This window comes from Pelodiscus sinensis, chromosome 19, assembly GCF_049634645.1.
Source record: "Pelodiscus sinensis isolate JC-2024 chromosome 19, ASM4963464v1, whole genome shotgun sequence".
Lineage (NCBI taxonomy): Eukaryota > Metazoa > Chordata > Testudines > Trionychidae > Pelodiscus > Pelodiscus sinensis.
The window spans coordinates 3644367-3664781 of NC_134729.1; the positions used below are offsets into that span (position 1 = coordinate 3644367).

Consider the following 20415-nt stretch of genomic DNA (forward strand, 5'->3'; position numbering starts at 1 on the left):
AGCCGGCAGCGGCGCATGCGCGGCGGCCAGTGCGGCGAGAGGCGGGAGCGGGGTATTTTGCTGCGTCACCAGCGCCTGGAGCAGCCGCCGTTGCCCGAGAGCGCGCGGTGCATTGTGGGTGCTAGGCCGAGCCCTCAGGAGCCGCCGCCGCCTCACGCTGGTTGGAGCCGGCCCCGCTCGCCGCTGCCCGCCCGCGCCAGAGAGCCCCGCGCCGGGGACCCGCCTGCCCGGAGCCGCCCCTGCCGCTGTTCGCCATGTGAGGGAGCGAGGGGCCGGGCCTGGGGAGCGGGGAGGAGCGGGGGGGCCGAGGGAGAAGGGGGGCCAAGGGGGGGTCGGGGGGGTGTAGAGAGCGGGGGGGGGCCCAGAGGGGGGGGCGGGTGTAGAGAGCGGGGGGGCCCAGAGGCGGGGGGAGGGTGTCGGGGGGTAGGGGGAGCCCGTGTGTGGGGGGGGTGGAGAGGGGAGAGGGGGGCCCCAGGGGTGGGGGTTGTTGGGGGGAGAGGGGTGGGGGGGGGTTGTAGAGGGGGGGGCCCAGAGGGGGGGAGGGTGTCGGGGGGAGCCCGGGTGTGGAGGGGGCTTAGAGGGGAGAGGGGGGCCCAGTGTTGGGGGGGTCTCGGGGAGGGGGGAGCCCGTGTGTGTGGGGGGGAGAGGGGGGCCCCAGGGGTGGGGGGGTTGTAGAGGGGGGGCCAGAGGGGGGAGGGTGTTGGGGGGGTAGGGGGAGCCCGGGTGTGGAGAGGGTTTAGAGGGGAGAGGGGGGCCCAGAGTTGGGGGGGTCTTGGGGAGGGGGGAGCCCGTGTGTGTGGGGGGGGTGGAGAGGGAAGAGGGGGGCCCCAGGGGTGGGGGTTGTTTGGGGGGAGAGGGGTGGGGGGGTTGGAGAGGGGGGGTAGGAGGGAGCCCAGGTGTGGAGGGGGTTTAGAGGGGAGAGGGGGGCTCAGAGTTGGGGGGGTCTCGGGGAGGGGGGAGCCCGTGTGGGGGGGTGGAGAGGGGGGCCCCAGAGGTGGGGGTTGTTGGGGGGAGAGGGGTGGGGGGTTGTGGGGGAGGGCTGGGGTCTACAAGGCAGTCTATGTTTTGAGAAGATTGGGATGCAGAGATATCAAAGGAGGAGGTGTAGAACTTTGGAGGGGCACTTGGATCCGGGAGAGATGGGTTGCCCCGAGTTAAGCCGCTCACCCTTTAGTTCTGAAAAAACTTAAAAAAAATAATAATAATCCTGATGCACCTTAGAGACTAACATAAAATGTAGGTGGTATCATGTGCTTTCGAGGGCACACCCCAATTCTACAGACTCACGCGGCTAACCCTTCTGAACCTTTAGTCCTGGTCACCTGTCTGGGAGTGGGAGAGGGTGGGATTGGGGAGATATGTGGGCGCACAAGGCTTCTACAGCCAAGGGAATGAATAGTAGGACTGTAGGAGCTGGATGTTACAGCAGCCCTTGTTTTTATTAAGGTGAGACCTTTGCTAGGGTTCCCAGGTGTCTTGTCTCTCAGGAGCACCTGAGGTTGTCACTTCAGACCTGTAACTCCCCTCGCTTTCTCCTCCTCCCCAAGAATTCAGGGAATGGACAGCCTCTGAGCTATCGTATGGTGCCACTTAGATTTCTGGTGCAGCAGTCTTCAATACAGTCCAAAACTAGTGTAAACGTGACACACAACATCAGTTTCATTCCTTTCTCTTTCTTGCAGATTAAGAGAAAACACATGCAAACCATTATATTAACTGGTGTTGGCTGTTTAAGGTCCTGGCTTTGTTAATCGTCCTATAAAGCATGCTTCTTGAGCAGCAAAATGTGACAGAAACCGAAACAAAAATCTTACTCTGGCAGACCATGAATTAGTAATGGTGTAGGAGGACAGGCAACAGGACTCTGAATTCTCTTTGTGGCTAGGCTTCTGACATGTTTTGTGACTTTGAGCAAGTCACTTTACTTGTATGCCCCTATTTCTCTGTCTGTGTTTGTAAAGTGGAGACTCATGAAGATGCTGAGCCTTGGCACTTAGTGTAAAAGCGATGTAAAATACCTGGTGTGTGCATGTTCCAAAATACCTGAGATCCCAACAGTGTTACTCAAAACTTCATGAGTTTGACTTCTGGTTGTGGCAAATTTACTTCTTCCTGCACAGAATTGCTTAGTTTTGCAGGTCTACAGCATGGAACCAGACCAGTAGAGTTTGTAAATCTAAAATGAGGTCATTATTCCGACTTCAAACATAGGCCTAGTGTATTTTCTTTTGCTAATACCATTTTTTCATATGGCTCAAATAATTGGGAAGGGAGCCCCCATTTAATTCTGTGGCTAATCTTTTAAATAGAGTCTAAGAAATATTGTATAGTGGTACAATACGTTATTCCTGTAAGACCTACTTAATCTTGGCAAAGATGTTTACGGCATGGCTTGCGTTTTCTCAGATGTGTAGCTGTTACTTATGGATATAACTGTTAGAAGGCAGCTGACACTGAATGTTCTCTAATGTTAATAGTGTCCAGCAAAACTCTTGTGTTTGGAGGGAGATCACTGTCCCTGCTTTTGATTGTGTAACAACTCTGGGTGATAACTAATGTATCAATTCCACAGAATCAGCCATCTCCCATACTGTTGTGGGAGAATAACAAAGGTACAACATAACATCCGAAGGCAGCAGGTCTGATGGCTGGGTTAGGCAAATAAAAATCCTTGTTTTTTCACTAGGTGTCTTTAAGTCTTAGCAGGGTGAGACTTTTGGCCATATAAGGAATTAGAAATATTAAACTTGGGGAATAGCTGCTCTTTTATTACTAAACTTACCCAGCATGGGTAGCACAAATATGAAAGGAAACTGCTTTCCTTACATACGCCTGGGAAATAGTGTCTCTAGAAGGCAGTTGGTTTTTCATCCAGTGGATTGGAGTGGTTTGCTTGCATTCAAACAATCCATCCAGGAATGGTATGTTTTTACATTTTGAAGATCACTGTTCTTGGGGGAGGGAACCTTTCAGTTTTTGCCTGGGCATTACTGTTTTATGCTCCATTCCAGAAAGATGGAACTAGATCTTAATGGAAACACTTTTTTCCAATGAAAAGCATAATTGTGAAACCAGCCATTTCTGCTATCAGAGGAGTCTTTGTAGAGCTTGTGCAAGAATTGCCAATTAGGTGCGTCTCTTCTGTGGTAGTCACGGTGTATAACTTTAAGCTGCCTTTGGGATAGTAGTCTGAGAATTTCAGAGTTTGCACTTTCTCCTATTGATCTCCCCCATCACTACTACTGACATGACTACTGCATCAAAATCTGTGTCTGAATCAGATTTTGGGCATTTTAATAAGTGACACACATGATAAAGGTTTTGACTAAAACCATCTGTGTCAGCTCACTTAGCAACATAAAATACCTGTGCTACTGGAATACTCTCAAATGAAACCATTGGTCTATTTTCAGATTGAACCTCTCAAGTAAGGCATGAACTAAAAGTCCAACATCTATGAAATGGCTTCCCTTTTACAAACATGTTTTCTTCAGGCTTCTTTGCTTTCTAGTATAATTGGACTAGTGCTTGAATAGTTTTACGTGTACTCCTCCACAGTAACTGGACAGAAGCATACAAGAGCTGTATATAAAGAACAGCTCTTTACTCTTTCAAGCAAGAATAAGATTAAACACCAAAACACTGCCTTTAGTGTGCTTGAATACAATTTGATGCTAAACCTAAAAAACTTATTCATAAAATAACCTGTTACAGAACTGTTGAACCTTACATTAGAAGATGGAGGGAGGAAATCCCTTGCTAAATGTGAAATGGTGCATATAAATTTGCTTGACTATTGGTTTTGTCAAACATTGCAGAATATATCATTCTTAACTCTGTCAGTTGAGTCTGTCAGAATCTTAAAGCTTTACCTTTCAAAAGGTTTGCAGTGATCTGTTGAAATGGTCTGAGAACTTGTCCTTGTATTAAGATTCCCTATTTGGCAAGTTATTGCGATGCTTTAACGTGGAGGGTTACACTGCAGAGCATCTTGTTCTCAATCCATCTGTGTAATGGCAGGAAAAAGGTAGTGTTCCACACAGTCATAAATCGTTACATATGCTGTATGTACAAAGAACAAATACCCATTCTTTCAGATGCAACTGAACTCTCTAGACTTGTGTGGTATTATAAACTTTTAGGCAGTATATTGAGGTTGTCAGTATTTCAGTTTACAGAATAAAACCTTGAGACCACTTCAAAAGTTTCTGGTATCAATACATTGTTCTTAACTCACGAGCAGGGCTGTATTTGTGTTTCAGGATTGTGGTTTTCTGTACCTGAGATCCGCTCTGTAACATAAGCGAAGGTATGTCTACACTACCACCCTAGTTCGAACTAGGGTGGTAATGTAGGCAACCGGAGTTGCAAATGAGCCCGGGATTTGAATTTCCCGGGCTTCATTTGCATATTGCCGGGCGCCGCCATTTTTAAATGTCCGCTAGTGCGGACTCCGTGCCCCGCGGCTACACGCAGCACGGACTAGGTAGTTCGGATTAGGCTTCCTATTCCGAACTACCATTACTCCTCGTGGCTTCATTTGCAACTCCGGTTGCCTACATTACCACCCTAGTTCAAACTAGGGTGGTAGTGTAGACATACCCTGAGTTACTACTGTCCTAGCTGTCAAGTCTCCAGAGGAAGGAATCGAAGTCCATTGCACCTTATGAAAAATACTGTATTGAGTTCATGGCAACAGCAGCTTATGCAAAGAGGGATGGCTGGTATTCCCTCCAGAATTCAGAAATCTACTTATCCAGCCTCGCTATCCACTCTGCTTCTGTGGCACTGAAGTGTGTGGAAAAGGGATATAATAGTATATATAATTAAAAAGATTACTAATGAGCTCCTGTTAACCTTCATGGTTACATGGAAATTCACTCACTCTGCCTGCAGCCGGGGTGGCTGAGAGGCAGGTGGCTCCATGGGAGCTGATGTGTGCTGGGAGCCAGCTTAAAAGCTGGACGCCCATGTGTACTGGCTCCTACTTTCTCTCTTCTTTCCCTTCCCTCCTCCCAAGCACGGTGGGGAGGGACAACTTTGCAGGAGCTGGTGCATGTGGAGCTGCCCCCCACGTGTAACCACTGACAAATTCAGTAGTTACACATTTACCAAAAAACTCACTCGTTTTAACATCCCTAGTGTGGAAAGCGCCTGTGTAACTTTAGTGACCCTAGTGAGACACAACTTGCATATAAGTATGAAGGGAACCTTGGGGGGGGAGGAATAGCTCAGTGGTTTGAGCATTGGCCTGCTAAACCCACGGTTGTGAGTTCAGTCCTTGAGGGAGCCGTTTAGGGATCTGGGGCACATCTATCAGGAATGGTACTTGGTCCTGCTGCAATGGCAGGGGATTGGACTTGATGACCTCTCAAGGTCCCTTCCAGTTCTATGAGATGGTATATCTCCATATACTATCTTGTCACAAGTATTTGTCTGTCCTGTTCCTCAACCTGCACACATAGAACCAAGGCTTAACTGTAAGCTATATGAACAGTGTAACCAGGGCTTGCCCATGGCTAGCAACCATGGGAACAACCACATCATGTTTAAAAAAAAATCTCTCATGTTTTGCAGCACTGAATTTGTAGTGCAGATGAGGCCAAAAAGTGCCATTAAATCATACTCACTTCTGTTGAAGGTGCAAGTCTTGTATGTCTGGCACTAGCAGAACAGAAATAAGAAATCAGTTTGGAGCTGGTGCTAAGACTAACCTATAGAATGTCAGATAAGCAACTGAACTTTTAGGGACCTCAACAGCTTGATAGCAAAGCTAACAAATTGTATAATCTGTCCCCCTGAAAGAATGCTGTGTGCTGTACTAAGTTCACTTCCTGGGCACCAACTATAGTAGTCTAAGGGATGTAGTGTGGTTTCCATTGTGCACCAAAAGCATTGATTGCTCTAGAGGACAAGAAATTAGACTGAGGGAAATAAGGAGGAAGAATCTAATTACCCTAGTCAGAATTTGTCCATTTCATTGATGCTGCTGTTTGTACCACAAGTGATACAAGATCTTGATGGACCTTGAATGGCTAGGGCTTTAGCAAACCAGATATGTTTTGTACTATCCTAGGGCATTTCCACCAACTGAATTGCAAGCACATATCCTGTTGCATCTGTGTTCCTTTGAGGTCACCGTAAAAGACTGAATAGGTCTTTATCCTATTTAGGCCAAGATCTGACATGGTCTGCTCAGATTGATACCATTTGTAGAGACTTGTCCAAGCCCCCATTCTGTTTTACTTTCAGTTTAACTCTTTGTAATTGTACATGATTCCTGCCCAGTCTCTACTGTTGTAATATTGTAGCTGGAGCTGAGGAATAGCTGTTTTATGGGAAGGGTTTTATAGATAAAGTGATGTTTCTAATTCATAATAAATCCCAGTGCCTTTAAATAGCAATCAGGTTTTTTTTCTATTTCCTCATTGCTAAGTTTGAAAGGCAACTGTCTAGTTCCTGTCTACAAACCTGTTCTCTTGTTTACAATTTCTAATGGCATTCACGTGTAATTTAAGATGAGCTTACTCTTACCTGTTCTTCATGAACTTGAGTTTTCTGATTATATTTCTGTTTCATACAGTTTTTAACTAGAGAACTTGCTTCAACAGAGGCATCTATTCAGTATGGCTAAGTAGGAGCCACTGGTGCTAGCAGGGACTCAAAAGTATTGCAGTAACTTATCAGCCAGAAAAGATCTGACTGGCTTTAATGTATGATCTCTCCATTCATTTTCATTCTGTGGTAACTCTTGGCATTCAAGGAGTGTTACTACTTTGCAGTGCTTTAGGGGGATTATGAATTGTCTAATATCTTTTCAGCTTCTGTCTACTTTTCAACGTAAGCCCCATTTAGGCTGCTACTCTTACTGTACGAACGCTGCACTAAGAAGCTTATCTCAACTGCAAGAGTTTCTCTTGCAGGTGAAATTTGCCTTATTATGGTGAAAATAGACATGTTGGTTTGGAAGGGGGGAGTTGTAAAGAGTGGTGCCCTGGAATCCACTAGATTAGGACAGTTGGGCTTTGGTTCAATTACCTTAAAATTAAGAAATAATTTCTTTTTAACATTGAGAATCAATGGCATGCATTTTCAGTTCTGATCTTTTTCTCTTAAATGCTCTGTTTCTAGGCAGCCTGCTTCTGCGAAGTGGTATGACCGAAGGGACTATGTCTTTATTGAATTTTGTGTTGAAGACAGTAAAGATGTTAACGTAAATTTTGAAAAATCCAAACTTACATTCAGGTAAATAACATCATTGTCAAGTGGAAGAGAGATTTCCATATCTAAATGTTGGCCTGATCTGTATTCTAACTAAATAGCAAGTACTTCTATCGCAACTATCTTTGCTTTGAGACTCTTCCAATTTAAAGTCCAGCTACATAACTAGCTTAATTTTTTTTCCTCTTACAGTTGTCTTGGCGGAAGTGATAACTTTAAACATTTAAATGAAATCGATCTTTTTAATTATATTGATCCAAATGTAAGTATTTTCTGAACTTACATCCTGTGCCCCTTTTTCTTGTAAAATTAAGAACTCAGTATGTGAAATATTTGAAGACTTTGGGTAACAAACGCCATTAATACTTGCTGTGCTCAAAAAAATATTGGTCTGATAACGGAATCTCTGGCCCTTCTTTACTGCTACTTAAGTGGCATGTCAGAATCTGCTCCTGAGTACTTACTGCTTAAACTTCTGTGTGCATCTTGCCACTGTTGTTGCATGTTTTTTTTAGTGCTCCTTCCTTTATCCTTGTCCATCTTTCCTCAGGGGCCAAAACCAAATCCACACACAGTCAGCATAATTGCAACTGTTAGAGCAGACATTTTTTACTAGCTTGTAAAATGTTGCTGTGCTGAAGTGTGGGATTTCAGTCTTGGATTATGACTTTCTATCATCCTTTCCCCAGTTTGAATCCTGTGACTAGTCCAAAATGGTGGGGGCGGCAGACTATTTTGGTATGTGGTAGATCATCACAATGCAATGTTCCATAGACGCTCCAGTGGACTTTACAATGAATGCTTGAACAGCTAACTAAAGAGTTCCACATGAGGGGGGGACAGCTACAGTATGTGCTTTATTCATCCTCTCAAACATAACTAAGTGGTGACCTCTCAAATGGGCAAATGAATGCGGATGTGCAAATCTTAATGAAGTTGCGCCTATCTCCTGACTTTATCATGTTATAAAGGATAATTCTGTCATTCCAGGAATCCAAGCATAAAAGAACAGACAGATCTATCTTGTGTTGCTTAAGAAAAGGAGAATCTGGCCAGTCATGGCCCAGGCTAACAAAAGAGAGGGCAAAGGTATGCATCTGTTCAGGGCTGAGTGGTGGAGGGGTGAGTTATACTCATGAAAACAGTGGTCACTGCTGCTCGGATTAAGGCGAATCCAAATGTAATGCCAGACGAACAGATTGAGTGTTTGTTGTGTGCTTTGGAGTAGCTGCACAGTCATTTGGCCTCTCTCCAAACAAGTGGCAACTCTTGGAGAACCTGGCTACGTTTTCCTAGTGTGAGGGGAAACTTCCCCCTTTTATTTCCTCTGTCCCAACACACGTACTCATCCCTCAAGTTGATAACTGTTTGTATTGCGATGTAGCTCAACTGGCTCAGTGTGGATTTCAACAACTGGAAAGACTGGGAAGATGATTCAGATGAAGACTTGTCCAATTTCGATCGCTTCTCTGAGGTGAGGGAAGATGAGAATTAGGAAGCCTAGCTTCCATTTTTGGGTTTTATTAGCAAGCAGTAGCTGATAGCTAAGTAGTGAGGCCTCCTTAGTTGTCTTAACAGCCGGTGTAGCTCCTTGGCCATCAGTAGCCATGCAAACGCATTACATCTTGAACCCCAGCTGTTGCCAGCATGAAATGGTCACTTGGCAGGTTCCATAGAGCAAAACAATTTTAAAATTGTAACCTCTTCATACATATTATAGTTGATCATAGTTTAAAAAAAAAAAAAAAAAAAATTTCATTAGCTGATTCTTCTGTATGTTTCATTTTTCCTTATGATCTCTAAGGGTATGTTTACACTGCACAGCTATTTCGGGATACCAAAGGTATCCCGAAATAGCTGCCCTGAATCTACACACGTCGCCTGTTATTTTGAAATAACACGCACGCTATTTCGCCATCCCAGTAAACCTTGTTGCATGGAGGATAAGGGTTGGCTCAAGATAGATTAGAGATACGCAATTTGAGCTACACAAATTGCGTATCTTATTTTGAGTTTAGGATGCTGTATAGATGCACCCTAATAGTGCTTTGAAGAGCCAGGCCTCATGCATAGGGAAGCCTTCACAGCACTCACACTGTAGAGTAAGTGCACTTGGGTGATGCTAAGAGGCATGTCTTCTCCAGAGCAGAGACTGCCAGTTCTGAGCTGTGTAGTGTCATTGTTGTGTGTTGCTGCGGACTCTGAGATTACCAACTTTATTTGTGCTTGTGATCAAATCTGTACTTAATGTGGCTCTCTGGGGGTAGATGGCTAATGCATTAATTAGATTTTGCATCAGATTGAGATGCAGGTAACTTAAAATCAATATAGCATGTTCAGTTTCATACTAATCTAGCTACTCTATTTGCATTCCTACTTGGGCTCTTCCCATGAAATATTTTTAATTAAGATTTATTAACTTCCGTATGTGTGTAGGAGGGTTTACAGAAAGCACAATGGAGGCTGATCAAGTGGAACAGGGCTTTGTGATAAATGGGACTTGTTTTGGACTTGGAATGCAGTATTCCTTGGGTTTTACAGAGTGAATGAGAAAATGTCAGACAAAGCCAATTTAACTCTAGTTCCCTTTACAACAGATGATGAACAATATGGGTGGAGATGAAGATGTAGATTTGCCAGAAGTAGATGGAGCAGATGATGTAAGTAGTTTATGGGGAACTCCTTAAAGACTTAAGTCTTCAGCAGCTGTATCAAGTTGCTCAGGTCAACTCATAACACCACTTCTGAATTCTTAGACGCTTTAACTGGAATTAGGGGCAGTATCTGGGCTCCTGCTCTTCATTTCCTTTGTGCACAAACAGTACATCAGATTTGGAGAAAGCCTTTTTGTGTCTGCAGTGACATTAAATGGCAGTGGCTTTACCGCTGCAGCTCATAGAATCATAGGACTGGAAGGGACCTCAAGAGGTCATCAAGTCCAGCCCCCCACCCTCAAGGCAGGACCAAGCTCCGTCTACACCATCCCTGACAGATGTCTCTCTAACCTGTTCTTAAATATCTCCAGAGAGGGAGATTCCACCACCTCCCTTGGCAATTTATTCCAATATTTGACCACCCTGACAGTTAGGAATTTTTTCCTAATGTCCAATCTAAACCTCCCCTGCTGCACTTTAAGCCCATTACTCCTTGTCCTGTCCTCAGAAACCAAGAGGAACAAATTTTCTCCTTCCTCCTTGTGACATCCTTTTAGATATTTGAAAACCGCTATCATGTCCCCCCTTAATCTTCTTTTTTCCAAACTAAACAAGCCCAGTTCATGAAGCCTGGCTTCATAGGTCATGTTCTCTAAACCTTTAATCATTCTTGTCGCTCTGCTCTGTACCCTTTCCAATTTCTCCACATCTTTCTTGAAATGTGGCGCCCAGAACTGGACACAGTACTCCAGCTGAGGCCTAACTAGTGCAGAGTAGAGCTGTTGTGCTTGAACGAGCCTTGCTAAAGCTGTAGTTTTTGGTAATTGTCTTTAAGTAGGCAAAGCTTCCCAGAGGGTATGGAGTCCTTCCTGAAGGACGTCACAGTAGATCTGATCCAAAGCATGGCTTAAACAGCCTCCTTTGAAGTCAGTGATGGCATTTACAGGGTTAGTGTCAGGGCAGAAGGAGACGCTTCAGAGCCTGCCTGACATTTTCCAACTTTTCTTCTCCCTCCAGGATTCACCGGACAGCGATGATGAAAGTAAGTTCATTCTAGCATGCAGATTTTTCTGTACTCTGGTCTTGTGTAAGCTTTTTTTTCACCCAAAGTAGGACCCTTTTAGAGAGCTTGCCAGCGCACTGCAGAGTTTTGCATGTCATCACACGTCACTGCATTCCTAGTTAGCCTTCAGTGTGTTTTACAGGCCTAACTCTCAAGTCTGTTGTCTGGGGTGGACAGTCCACTAGACCATACATTGCAGGGTCAGACTTTTCCCAAAAGCTGCATGTTACTTCCCAGACTGCTGCAGTTCCCATCAGCCATTGTAGGCTGACTTGCCTCTCCAACATGGTGCTGCTTGACTGATGTCTCAAATATCATGCAGAAATTACAAGGGCACATTCTCAAATTCTGCCCGTTTGAAACCCTAACTTGTCTTTGCCCCGGTGGACAAACTGTAGCACATGCATTCCTACAGAGCGGTGCTGCGTGCCAAGACAGGGCTGGGGATCACCTTTGTACAGGTCCTAGTGCAGCAAGAGTTCTGGGTAGTACTGGGTGTTAAAACAAAACCCAAACACTAACGCACTAACTTTATTCTCAGAAATGCCAGATCTGGAGTAAGGAGAACTGTCGTCTTCAGGGTTTGGGGAAAGAACTTCATCACAACATTTCATAACAGAAGAATTCCTGAGTTGGTAGCTCTAAAGGCAGATATTGCATCCTTTAACCCATTTTCAATCTGTTTTAAATGGCTTCACTGATGGTTGGTGTGTACCATTGTTCAGGGCAGTCTTAAGCCACATGAGGCAATAATGTTATGCATGAAAGTTTTTTCCAGACTTCCAAAAAACAATTGAGGTATAGGCAATCGCTACAAACAAGTTGCAATAAAAAGGGCTTAGAGCCTCCTTGCCTCATCGTAAGACTTAATTACAATGGGAAAATTTTCAATTTACACTAAATGGTAAATTTGCCTTTTTCCCCTCAGTGTGGACTACAGATCATTTAAAATTTCAGATTTTTATACCTGGAACTCAACTGACTGAAACAATGTTTTAATTGGCTTACAAAATTAAACTGGTAATGGGCTGTACCTCTGCGCTGTGTTCAGGTGTGTTCCACTAATGTTTTAATTAAAAAAGGAAGGGAAAAAAGCTTCACTTTCTATTTAATCACTAGTTAGTGTTCCAGATGTATCCCAGCTAAAACTAGTGACCCCCTAACTTAAATGGGTGAAGCCTGTACATTTGGTATCGTTTGACCCTCAAGCTTTTACATCTCTTAATACAGAGGGGTGAAAGTGGCTGGCTGTACATTGTTGCTTGTCGATCTGTACATTTAGACCAAATTGTATTTGCACTGTTGGTATGGAAACGAGTGACAACGTTAATACACTATTGGGTTTTTGTTTCCTTTATTTTGACCAGCTTATTACAAGACTGAAAAACCTCAATCTGTGTTCAGAGCAGAGGGGATTTTTTTTTTAATGTCTACATTCTTTCTAATAAACTGTTGAAGACTCCATGGCTGTCCTTTTAACTGTCTGGTTGACTGTAACTTCATGTATTCTTACTCTTTGCTGGAATGGATATTTTTATTTTTAGTTGGAATACTAGTGTGGGATTATTTTGGCTGTTTGAAGGAGGCAAGTTGTAATGTTCCCAGCAAACCTTCAAAAAAGTGGATCTGTAATTTGACAACAGTTTAAAAAAGAGAAGTGTTGTGATTTGACTAAAATAAAACAATGTTTTGTCCTCCTCCTAAATCTTTGAGCTGTTGCGTTTTGGCACTTTTTAGCTCCCTTAAATGGCTCTTGGGCTTTGTCAAAATACTGAGTGAATTTTTTTCATGTCATGATCTACCTCTGAACTCCCAAGCACAAAGCTTTGCCCCGTTATAGCTGGATTGTGCTGCTACTGATGCAGACAGGCCTAGGGCAGGCTATAGCACACGTGTAATACTTGTCCTAGCCTTGTTGCCATGCACACTTGCGTATTCAATAGGCTCTAACTTTGTCTCCTGAGATTGAACCCTGCAAGCATTTAGCCTTTCTCCTGCTCCAGCTTTGGGACTTAGGGGACAGTGTGGTGCAGGGGTTCTGGAACTATTTTAGGGTGAGGGTGCTGAGCTGTCACCTCCCCCATCTGACCTTTTGGCACCCTTCACCACCCCAGGCTGGGGTCACACCTAGGTTTGTGGACCAGATGCCATTGCTGCTAACGGGGTCAGACCAGTCCAGGAAAGCTGGCAACCTAGCCATAGCTGGAAGCAGCTGCAGAGTCCAGGTTTGTAGCAGGACCCAGAATGGCAAGACAGCATCCAGGGCCAGTGGCCTGGACCTTATGGCCGGCAAGCTGCAGGGATGGCTGGCAACAGGCCCCCAGGGGAGGCCAGGACACAAGGACAGTGGATCTGGTGGTGGGGCACAGGGAAGCAGGGTAGAAAACCTAGGGGTGCTCCAGCATGCCTTGCACCCCTACTTGTGGTATTGCTAAGTCCACATCCTTGGAACCAAAAAAGCAACTTGTCTTCAGAGCAGTTTCTCCAATTGCCAGTAGGAGGCTCCTGCTTCCTACTTCTCAAAACAAGACTCCTCCCAGTGGCGTCATTAAGGGTCAGTCTCACACTTAATTGTAGTGTTACCCTTCAGTAAAGATGCTACTGCACTGACAGAACTCAGCAGGGTTAATCCAACCCCATAAGAGGGGGGGTGTTGCCAAAAGGTGTCCTCCCCATTGCCTATTTTAAAATGTTTACCCTGCCTATCTAAAATATTGGAGGTGGCTTAAAATTTTAAGACACAATATATAAAAAAGTAGAATGAAAGACCCCAATGCCAGCATCAGTGCCTGCTGATTATCCCCAGAGAGGGAATTCCATAGCCTGGGAGAAAAGCTGAGAAGGGGAGGAACATGGAGCAGGGCCTCCCCAGCTGATCTTAATCCCCCAGCAGGTTCATATGGGAGGAGATGGTCCTTCAAGTTCCCAGCTCCCAAACCATTTAGGGCTTTATAGGTTATAACCAGGACATTGAATTGTGCCTGCAAACCTAGCAGAAGCTGGTGCAGCTGCCAGAGCACTGGCACAATGCACTCTGTATAGTGAGTATTAGAACTCAAGTAGCCGTGTTCTGGACCAGTTAAAGTTTCCAGAGACTCGTCTTGGCCCCCCACATCAAGCGTGTTGCAGTAGTCCAATCAGGTTGGGACAAGAGCATGAATCAATGTGGCTGGATCAGTCTTAGGAAGGGTTGCTGACTGCTCTGGAAAGAAAAACCTGTGCTCCTTTAACAGAGAGCATGCCACAGAAGGGAGAAGGTGAACACCAATGAATCACTCAGTTGCCCTGACACCCAGTTGGTGCTGGCCTTAGTCTTGATGCAATCAGCTGCGAGAGGGGTAATGAGTTGTCAAAAGGCACTGAAGAGGAGTCAGCAAGCCTCGCTCTGGGAGGAAATGTCCCAGGCCTATGCCTTTATCAAGGAGTTGCTGGTGCCCTTCACGGGTAGGCTGGAACAGCCCTCTGCATCATTCCTGTCGTCTGTGCTTTGCTCATAAGATTGCACTGGATACCAGAGACCATTAACAGAACTGCGTGTAGGGCTGATGACAGCTGCTGCTACCTGACAATAGGTACATTGAAGAATGTTGCCTGATGCTGTCGTCACAACTTCACCTGGCACCTTCTACAGAAGAGGAGCCCGCTGGCCTATTCCACACAGGCCATAAATCAGGCTTCATGCAGCTGATTACTGAGCCATGACCCTGCTGGTTCAGGTTGTGTCATAGATATGTGACTGTCCCTTGGAGTCTCAAGCAATGTAGCCCTCTGCTCAATGCAGCTGTCTAGTTAAGCAAACTTTCCTTTTAAAGTGGTCCTAAATATTGTAATATGGATAGTAGCAATCTAGCTCCTATATCTAGCTTAGGCACCAAATGACCCACTTCATTAGAGTCAGTGCTGGTTACTAGCAATTGCCCAAACCCTTCTACTAAATAAAGACAAATGGGAAAGATTTGGCCTAACTAGAGAAGGTAAATGTGGGGGAAAGTCAGATAGCTACCGGTTCTGAGAAGGTGACTAGTCATGGAGTGCCTGCGCACACCTATTCAGGAGCAGAGCAACAAAAATGATTATAGGTCGAGATAACCTGGGTTATGAAGGAAGATGGAAAAAAGTGGGTTTGTTTAGTCTGGAAGGTTATGTCTACACTACAGCGGTGTCTACACTGGTGTGAACTTGCACCAGAAGTATGCAAATTAGGCTAAGTGTGGAATATTGCTGAGCCTCATTTGCATATCTAATGAGCCACCACTTTTGTGGAAGAGGCTCTTGCGCCAGGAATAACGCATTGCGCAAGAGGGTTTTTCTTGTGCAAGAAGGGGCAGTGTAGACAGCTCCTTCTGGCGCAAGAGCCTCTTCCATGAAAATGGCGGCTCATTAGATATGCAAATGAGGCTCGGCAATATTCCACACTTAGCCACATTTCATACTTCTGGTGCAAGATCGCGCCAGTGTAGACAAAGCCTACGATCTTTATTATGAAATGTCGAACTGGAGGACTTCTTACGCCAGCTCATGGTAACCCTCCTTTCACGAAAGCAGAGTGTTCTCCTTTCGACTTTCTGCTGTGTGGACGACAACAAAAGCCGAATTAAGCTATTTCGACTTAAACTACACAGTTGACATAGCTGAAGTTGCATAGCTTAATTCAGCTTGAGCCCTGCTGTGTAGATGTACCCAGAATAGAAGACAGAGAGGAACAGCATAGCTTTCAAGTATCTAAAAGGTTGTTACAAGGAGAAAAATTCTCCTAAACCACTGAGGATAGGACAAGAAGCAACAGACTCAAATTACGGAAAGGGAGGTTTAGGTTGGACACTACAAAAAACTTCCTGTCAGGGAGGTTAAGCACTGGAATTATTTATCTTGGGGGGGGGGGGAGCAAGTGGAATCTCATTGGAGATTTTTAAGAGGAAGTTAGACAAACACCTGTCAGGGATGATCTAGAGTTCTAGACAGTGCTTGGTCCTGCCATGGGTGCGGGGTTTCTGGCCTCAACAACCTCTCGAGGTTGTGTTATGAGAGAAGTGTCCCAAACATAGCACTGCTGCCTCGAGAGATCGTGGGCCTGGTCTGCGCTGTCCCCTGAAGGATCGCTGCAGCCCCTTCAGACAAAGCAGTTCTCAGCTACTCTAGCAGCCTACACCGCTGCAGGGAAGCTGCTTTGCCCGTTACCAGATGATGGTAACAGCTGATGTTGATCCTGATGCTTACAGCTTCTGTCTGGCTACAGCTAGAGAACATACATAAGAGCGGCCAGACTGGGTCAAACCAAAGCTCCATCTAGCTCAGTGTCCTGTCTGCCCACAGTGCCCAATGCCAGCGAAGCCAGAGGGAAGGATCACAACAGGTAGTTCTCATGTGATCCATCCCCTGTCAACCATTTCCAGGCAAACAGGCTAGGGACACCATTCCTCCCCATCCTGGCTAATAGCCAGGGCTCGCCAGCCGCGCAAAAGCATGCGCAGACCGCGCCAGGCTAAAATCTACTTGCCACGGGCGAGTAGACTGCCTTAATTGTCAAGCCCTGCTAATAGCCATTGATGGACCTAACCTCCATTAATCTATCTAGCTCTTTTTTGAACCTTGTTAAAGTCCTGGTCTTCACCACATCCTCTGGCAAGGAGTTCCACAGGTTGACTGTGCGCTGAGTGAAGAAAAACTTCCTTTTGTTTGTTTTAAACCTGCTGTCTATTCATTTCATTTGGTGACCCCTAGTTCTTATATTGTGGGAATAAGTAAGTAACTTTTCCTTATTCACTTTTTCCACACCAGTCATGATTTTATAGACCTCTATCCTATCCCTTCTTAGTCCCTTCTTTTCTAAGCTGAAAAGTCCGTCAGTTCAGTCCTGCATTACAGCAGAGGCTTGGGGAGAGGAGGGGCAGACTGCCCCAATGAACTCAACTCTGTGTACTGGTTTTAGTACTGCTCTGTATGGCTGTGTCTACACTGGGCCACTTATTCTGGAAAATCAGCCACTTTTCCGGAATAAGCTGCGAGCTGTCTACACTGGCCCCTTGAATTTCCGGAAAAGCACAGACGATCTACTGTAAGAAATCAGCTGCTTTTCCAGAAAAACTATGCTGCTCCCGCTCGGGCAAAAGTCCTTTTTCCGGAAAACTGTTCTGGAAAAGGGCCAGTGTAGACAGCACAGTAGTCTTTTCCGCAAAAAAGCCCCGATCGCGAATATGGCGATCGGGGCTTTTTTCCGGAAAAGCACGTCTACATTGGCCACGGACACTTTTCCGGAAAAAGGGCTTTTCCGGAAAAGCGTCCTGACAATGTAGACGCTCTTTTTCCGGAAATACTTATAACGGGAAACTGTTCCGTTTTAAGCATTTCCGGAAAATCATGCCAGTGTAGACATAGCCTGTCAGTTTACTAGGAGTCCCAGCGTGTCAAACAGGGACAGGACTGTGGAGACGTTAGAATAATACTTGAGTGGTAACCCCTTTTCCTCTGACAGTTTTGTGGTTTGCAAGCACCGGGATGCGCCATTCCTCGAGGAGTGCAAAGTGAACCGAGGCGAATGGTGTTTCTTTACACGCTGCAAACTTCTCTGGTTGCAGGAAATCCCCAAAGCACCAACAGGCCGAGATAATTTTTACTCATTTCCAAAAGGGCCTGCTGCCTCTTGGGCCAGTTCAGCTTGGACCTGTGTATACCTGTATGTAATGGTAACAGAAAGAGTTAATTTTAGATTCTATTAACTGCTGTTTTCAGTCTAGATTAGGGATGTAAAATCCCGATAGATCGGTTAACGGGTTAAATGTACGGTTACCCTAACGTTTAACCAGTTGACTAAGTGAGATCCCAGAAGGTGACTACTCTGGCTGGAGTCCGGTTAACCGTTATCCAGTAAGCATCATCTGGTATGGGTGAGGGTGATGCTTACGGGTTACCTGTTCACCTCCCTCGTCCAGATCTGCTTGAGTGTGAATCCATATGAATGTGCGCTCCCTTTAATTCTTTCTGTGCGGTGGCAGACATAAAAGAACTGTGGTCGGGTTCCAGACGTATGCAAAGTCCTTTATAATTCCCCTCTGTTGTGGTTCCCTCCCTGCAGCTTGCAAGGAAAGCTTGAAAGAACCACCTGCCGTACTGTAAACTTGAGGAGGAAGATAAAAAAGATGTAGCAGTTTGCTGACCTAGGGCTACATAACCACAGCTCTGCCACCACGTAGTCACAGACTAAAAATAGAATAAAAAGTGCGGAATAACTTCTAGCCAGTTGAGGCTATTGCTCCTGCTAATCTTACCAGTTAAACTAGCAAGTGCCAGATGGATAGAGCCCTGCACAAATACAACACTGGTATCCACATCCATGCACTGCACCTGCAAAAGTGATCCACACATTTGAAAGGTTCTAGACACAACATTTGTATCTCTAAAAATGAGCCACGAATATCCACGTCAGCGGCTGCGGGGACCTGTGGATCTCCGTGGACTTGAGGGGTTCTATATATGAAGAGGGGAGGCCTATTGGATGTTACTTCTCATTGACTCCAGTGTGCTATGGTTCAGACACTGTTTACCAGGAGATATAAAGTAGATATCCATGGGTTTGCAGGGCTCTATAGCAGTGTTCCCTGTAAGCTGAGCACTTAGGCAGTCACCCAGAAGAGATTCAGGTGCTGCCCCGCTGATACAGCTGCCTGCATGCGTGTCTCCTGGTGGTACACATCTGCACATGCCTTAGTGCATTGAACACAATTTATTCTGCACACAGGTAGAAACCAATTGAGGGAATACTGCCCTATAGATGAGGAGGAGGGGCCCCATGGGAGGAGGGTTATTTTCATTGACTTCAGCGTGCTATAGCTCAGCCCCTTCGTGCATTGTGCTAAACCTCTACAAAAGCCACGGTTCACTTTCCAGCCAGCTGCCTTCATCTTGTGCCTGCCCTTTCTGATCTCTGCTCTAAGTGTGTGGTGAGGATGGGTGGTGGAGAAGTGAGCATACCTGGGACTATTGGAGCGGAACAGACATCAGAAACGCAGGGCAGTTCTACATGCTGCCCGGCGGTTCTAATTTTAGGTCTGCTCTTTAGCAGGAGCTATTGATAGTGATGTAGAAAGGGGCCAGGAAAACTCAGGAGAAAATTCACTTAATGTGGTGTTGTTACAAGAGGCGTAGACATTACAAAGTAACATTTCAATAGAGGACACAATACAGATGGGCCTGTAAAATCAGTTTACCTTTTGGGCCATTTATCAAAGTGGCTGCATTTCCAATTGCAGGGCAGGCTAAACAATAGACAGGCGAAGAAAATCAAACTGTAGCCTGAGGAGTTTAATAAATAACATCTTTTAATTATCAACCTTGAAAAAAACTCCCATGAAAATTACCAGTCCAGGCCCAAGACCAATTTGATCTCCTTTAGCACAATGAAGGATCGTGAAAAAACTAATAATGTGCTCATCCGTCCCCAATAACCATTCTTTCAAGGAAATGCTTTTGTTCAGAGCTTCTCTAGTGTCTGTATTTCATGCACAGAGGTCAGAGTTAAGGATCTTATGGTTGTTTTGTTTGCTGGAAAGCCCTTGATCTGCATCTAAAGTCAGGCTTGGAAGAATTGGATTTTTTATTGGTAAATGTTGGTTCCACTACACGTCCACAAGCAAACAAACAAAATTCAATCGATGATTGAAATGTACAGAAACTGAAATCAGACCTCCGGGTTCTAAAATCTTAGCCAAGCAAAGGGAAAACAATCCGGCGCTTCCAGGGCAGTCGAGACTTGCCTGCCATCAAAGCTTTAACAGATCCCTGGATTTAGGAGCAACGCTGCATGAGCAGAATGCTACTGAAGCAGAATTGCTTTGCCCCTGGTACACAGAACCGCACGAGGGAGGGTGAAGCTGCCCCAGCGAAGCCAAACTCTGGCTCTTTCTCGGCCTCCAGCCATGTTTCCAAAATTGAGAGGCACATTGGGCCCCTGGCGGCGGTGGGCAAGTAGATTTAGGGAGATCTACTTTGTATATTTTGATGTGATGTTGGCAATTTGTGTTTTAACAAATTTTTAACAAATTGTTCTTGTGTTTTAACAGTTACCAAACTTGAATGTTTTGATTCTCAACCTCCACAGTCCCTATAAAATCGATACAAAATGTAAACAGGCTTTAAAAGCCATAATTTTGCACGCAACTATATAAATAAATGAAGAAAAATGCATAAAGTGCTCTCTTAAAATTATATTAATAAAATAAAATTCTGCCCACCCTGTTGAAAGTTGATGTGGGTTGGTGGTGGTAAGAATTACGATCCCCAATTTGGTAATGAGCTTCTTGTGGGTTAACTTCACTTCTCCATTATACTCTAAAATGCAAAAAGCAGCAGGGAAACTTTAGTGAACACAGGAGCTCAGGGCATCAAAAACGCATGGGCTAATGGCGTGCAAGAGCACTGAGGTCCTGTAGCCCCTTAGGCTGCGTCTAGACTACATGGCTCCATCGACGAAGCCATGTAGAT

The 20415-nt window shown here is 45.1% G+C and overlaps 1 protein-coding gene across 1 annotated transcript; it reads left to right on the forward strand.

Moving 5' to 3' along the window:
- On the forward strand, nt 1–12643 carry PTGES3 (prostaglandin E synthase 3). The gene is given in 11 exon segments (XM_075901859.1): nt 1–53; nt 55–97; nt 100–223; nt 226–256; nt 7132–7245; nt 7414–7483; nt 8212–8310; nt 8606–8695; nt 9819–9881; nt 10893–10917; nt 11480–12643. Coding segments are annotated over 11 exon segments (717 nt in total). The 5' UTR covers nt 1–15; the 3' UTR covers nt 11500–12643.
- The last annotated feature ends 7772 nt before the right edge of the window (nt 12644–20415 follow it).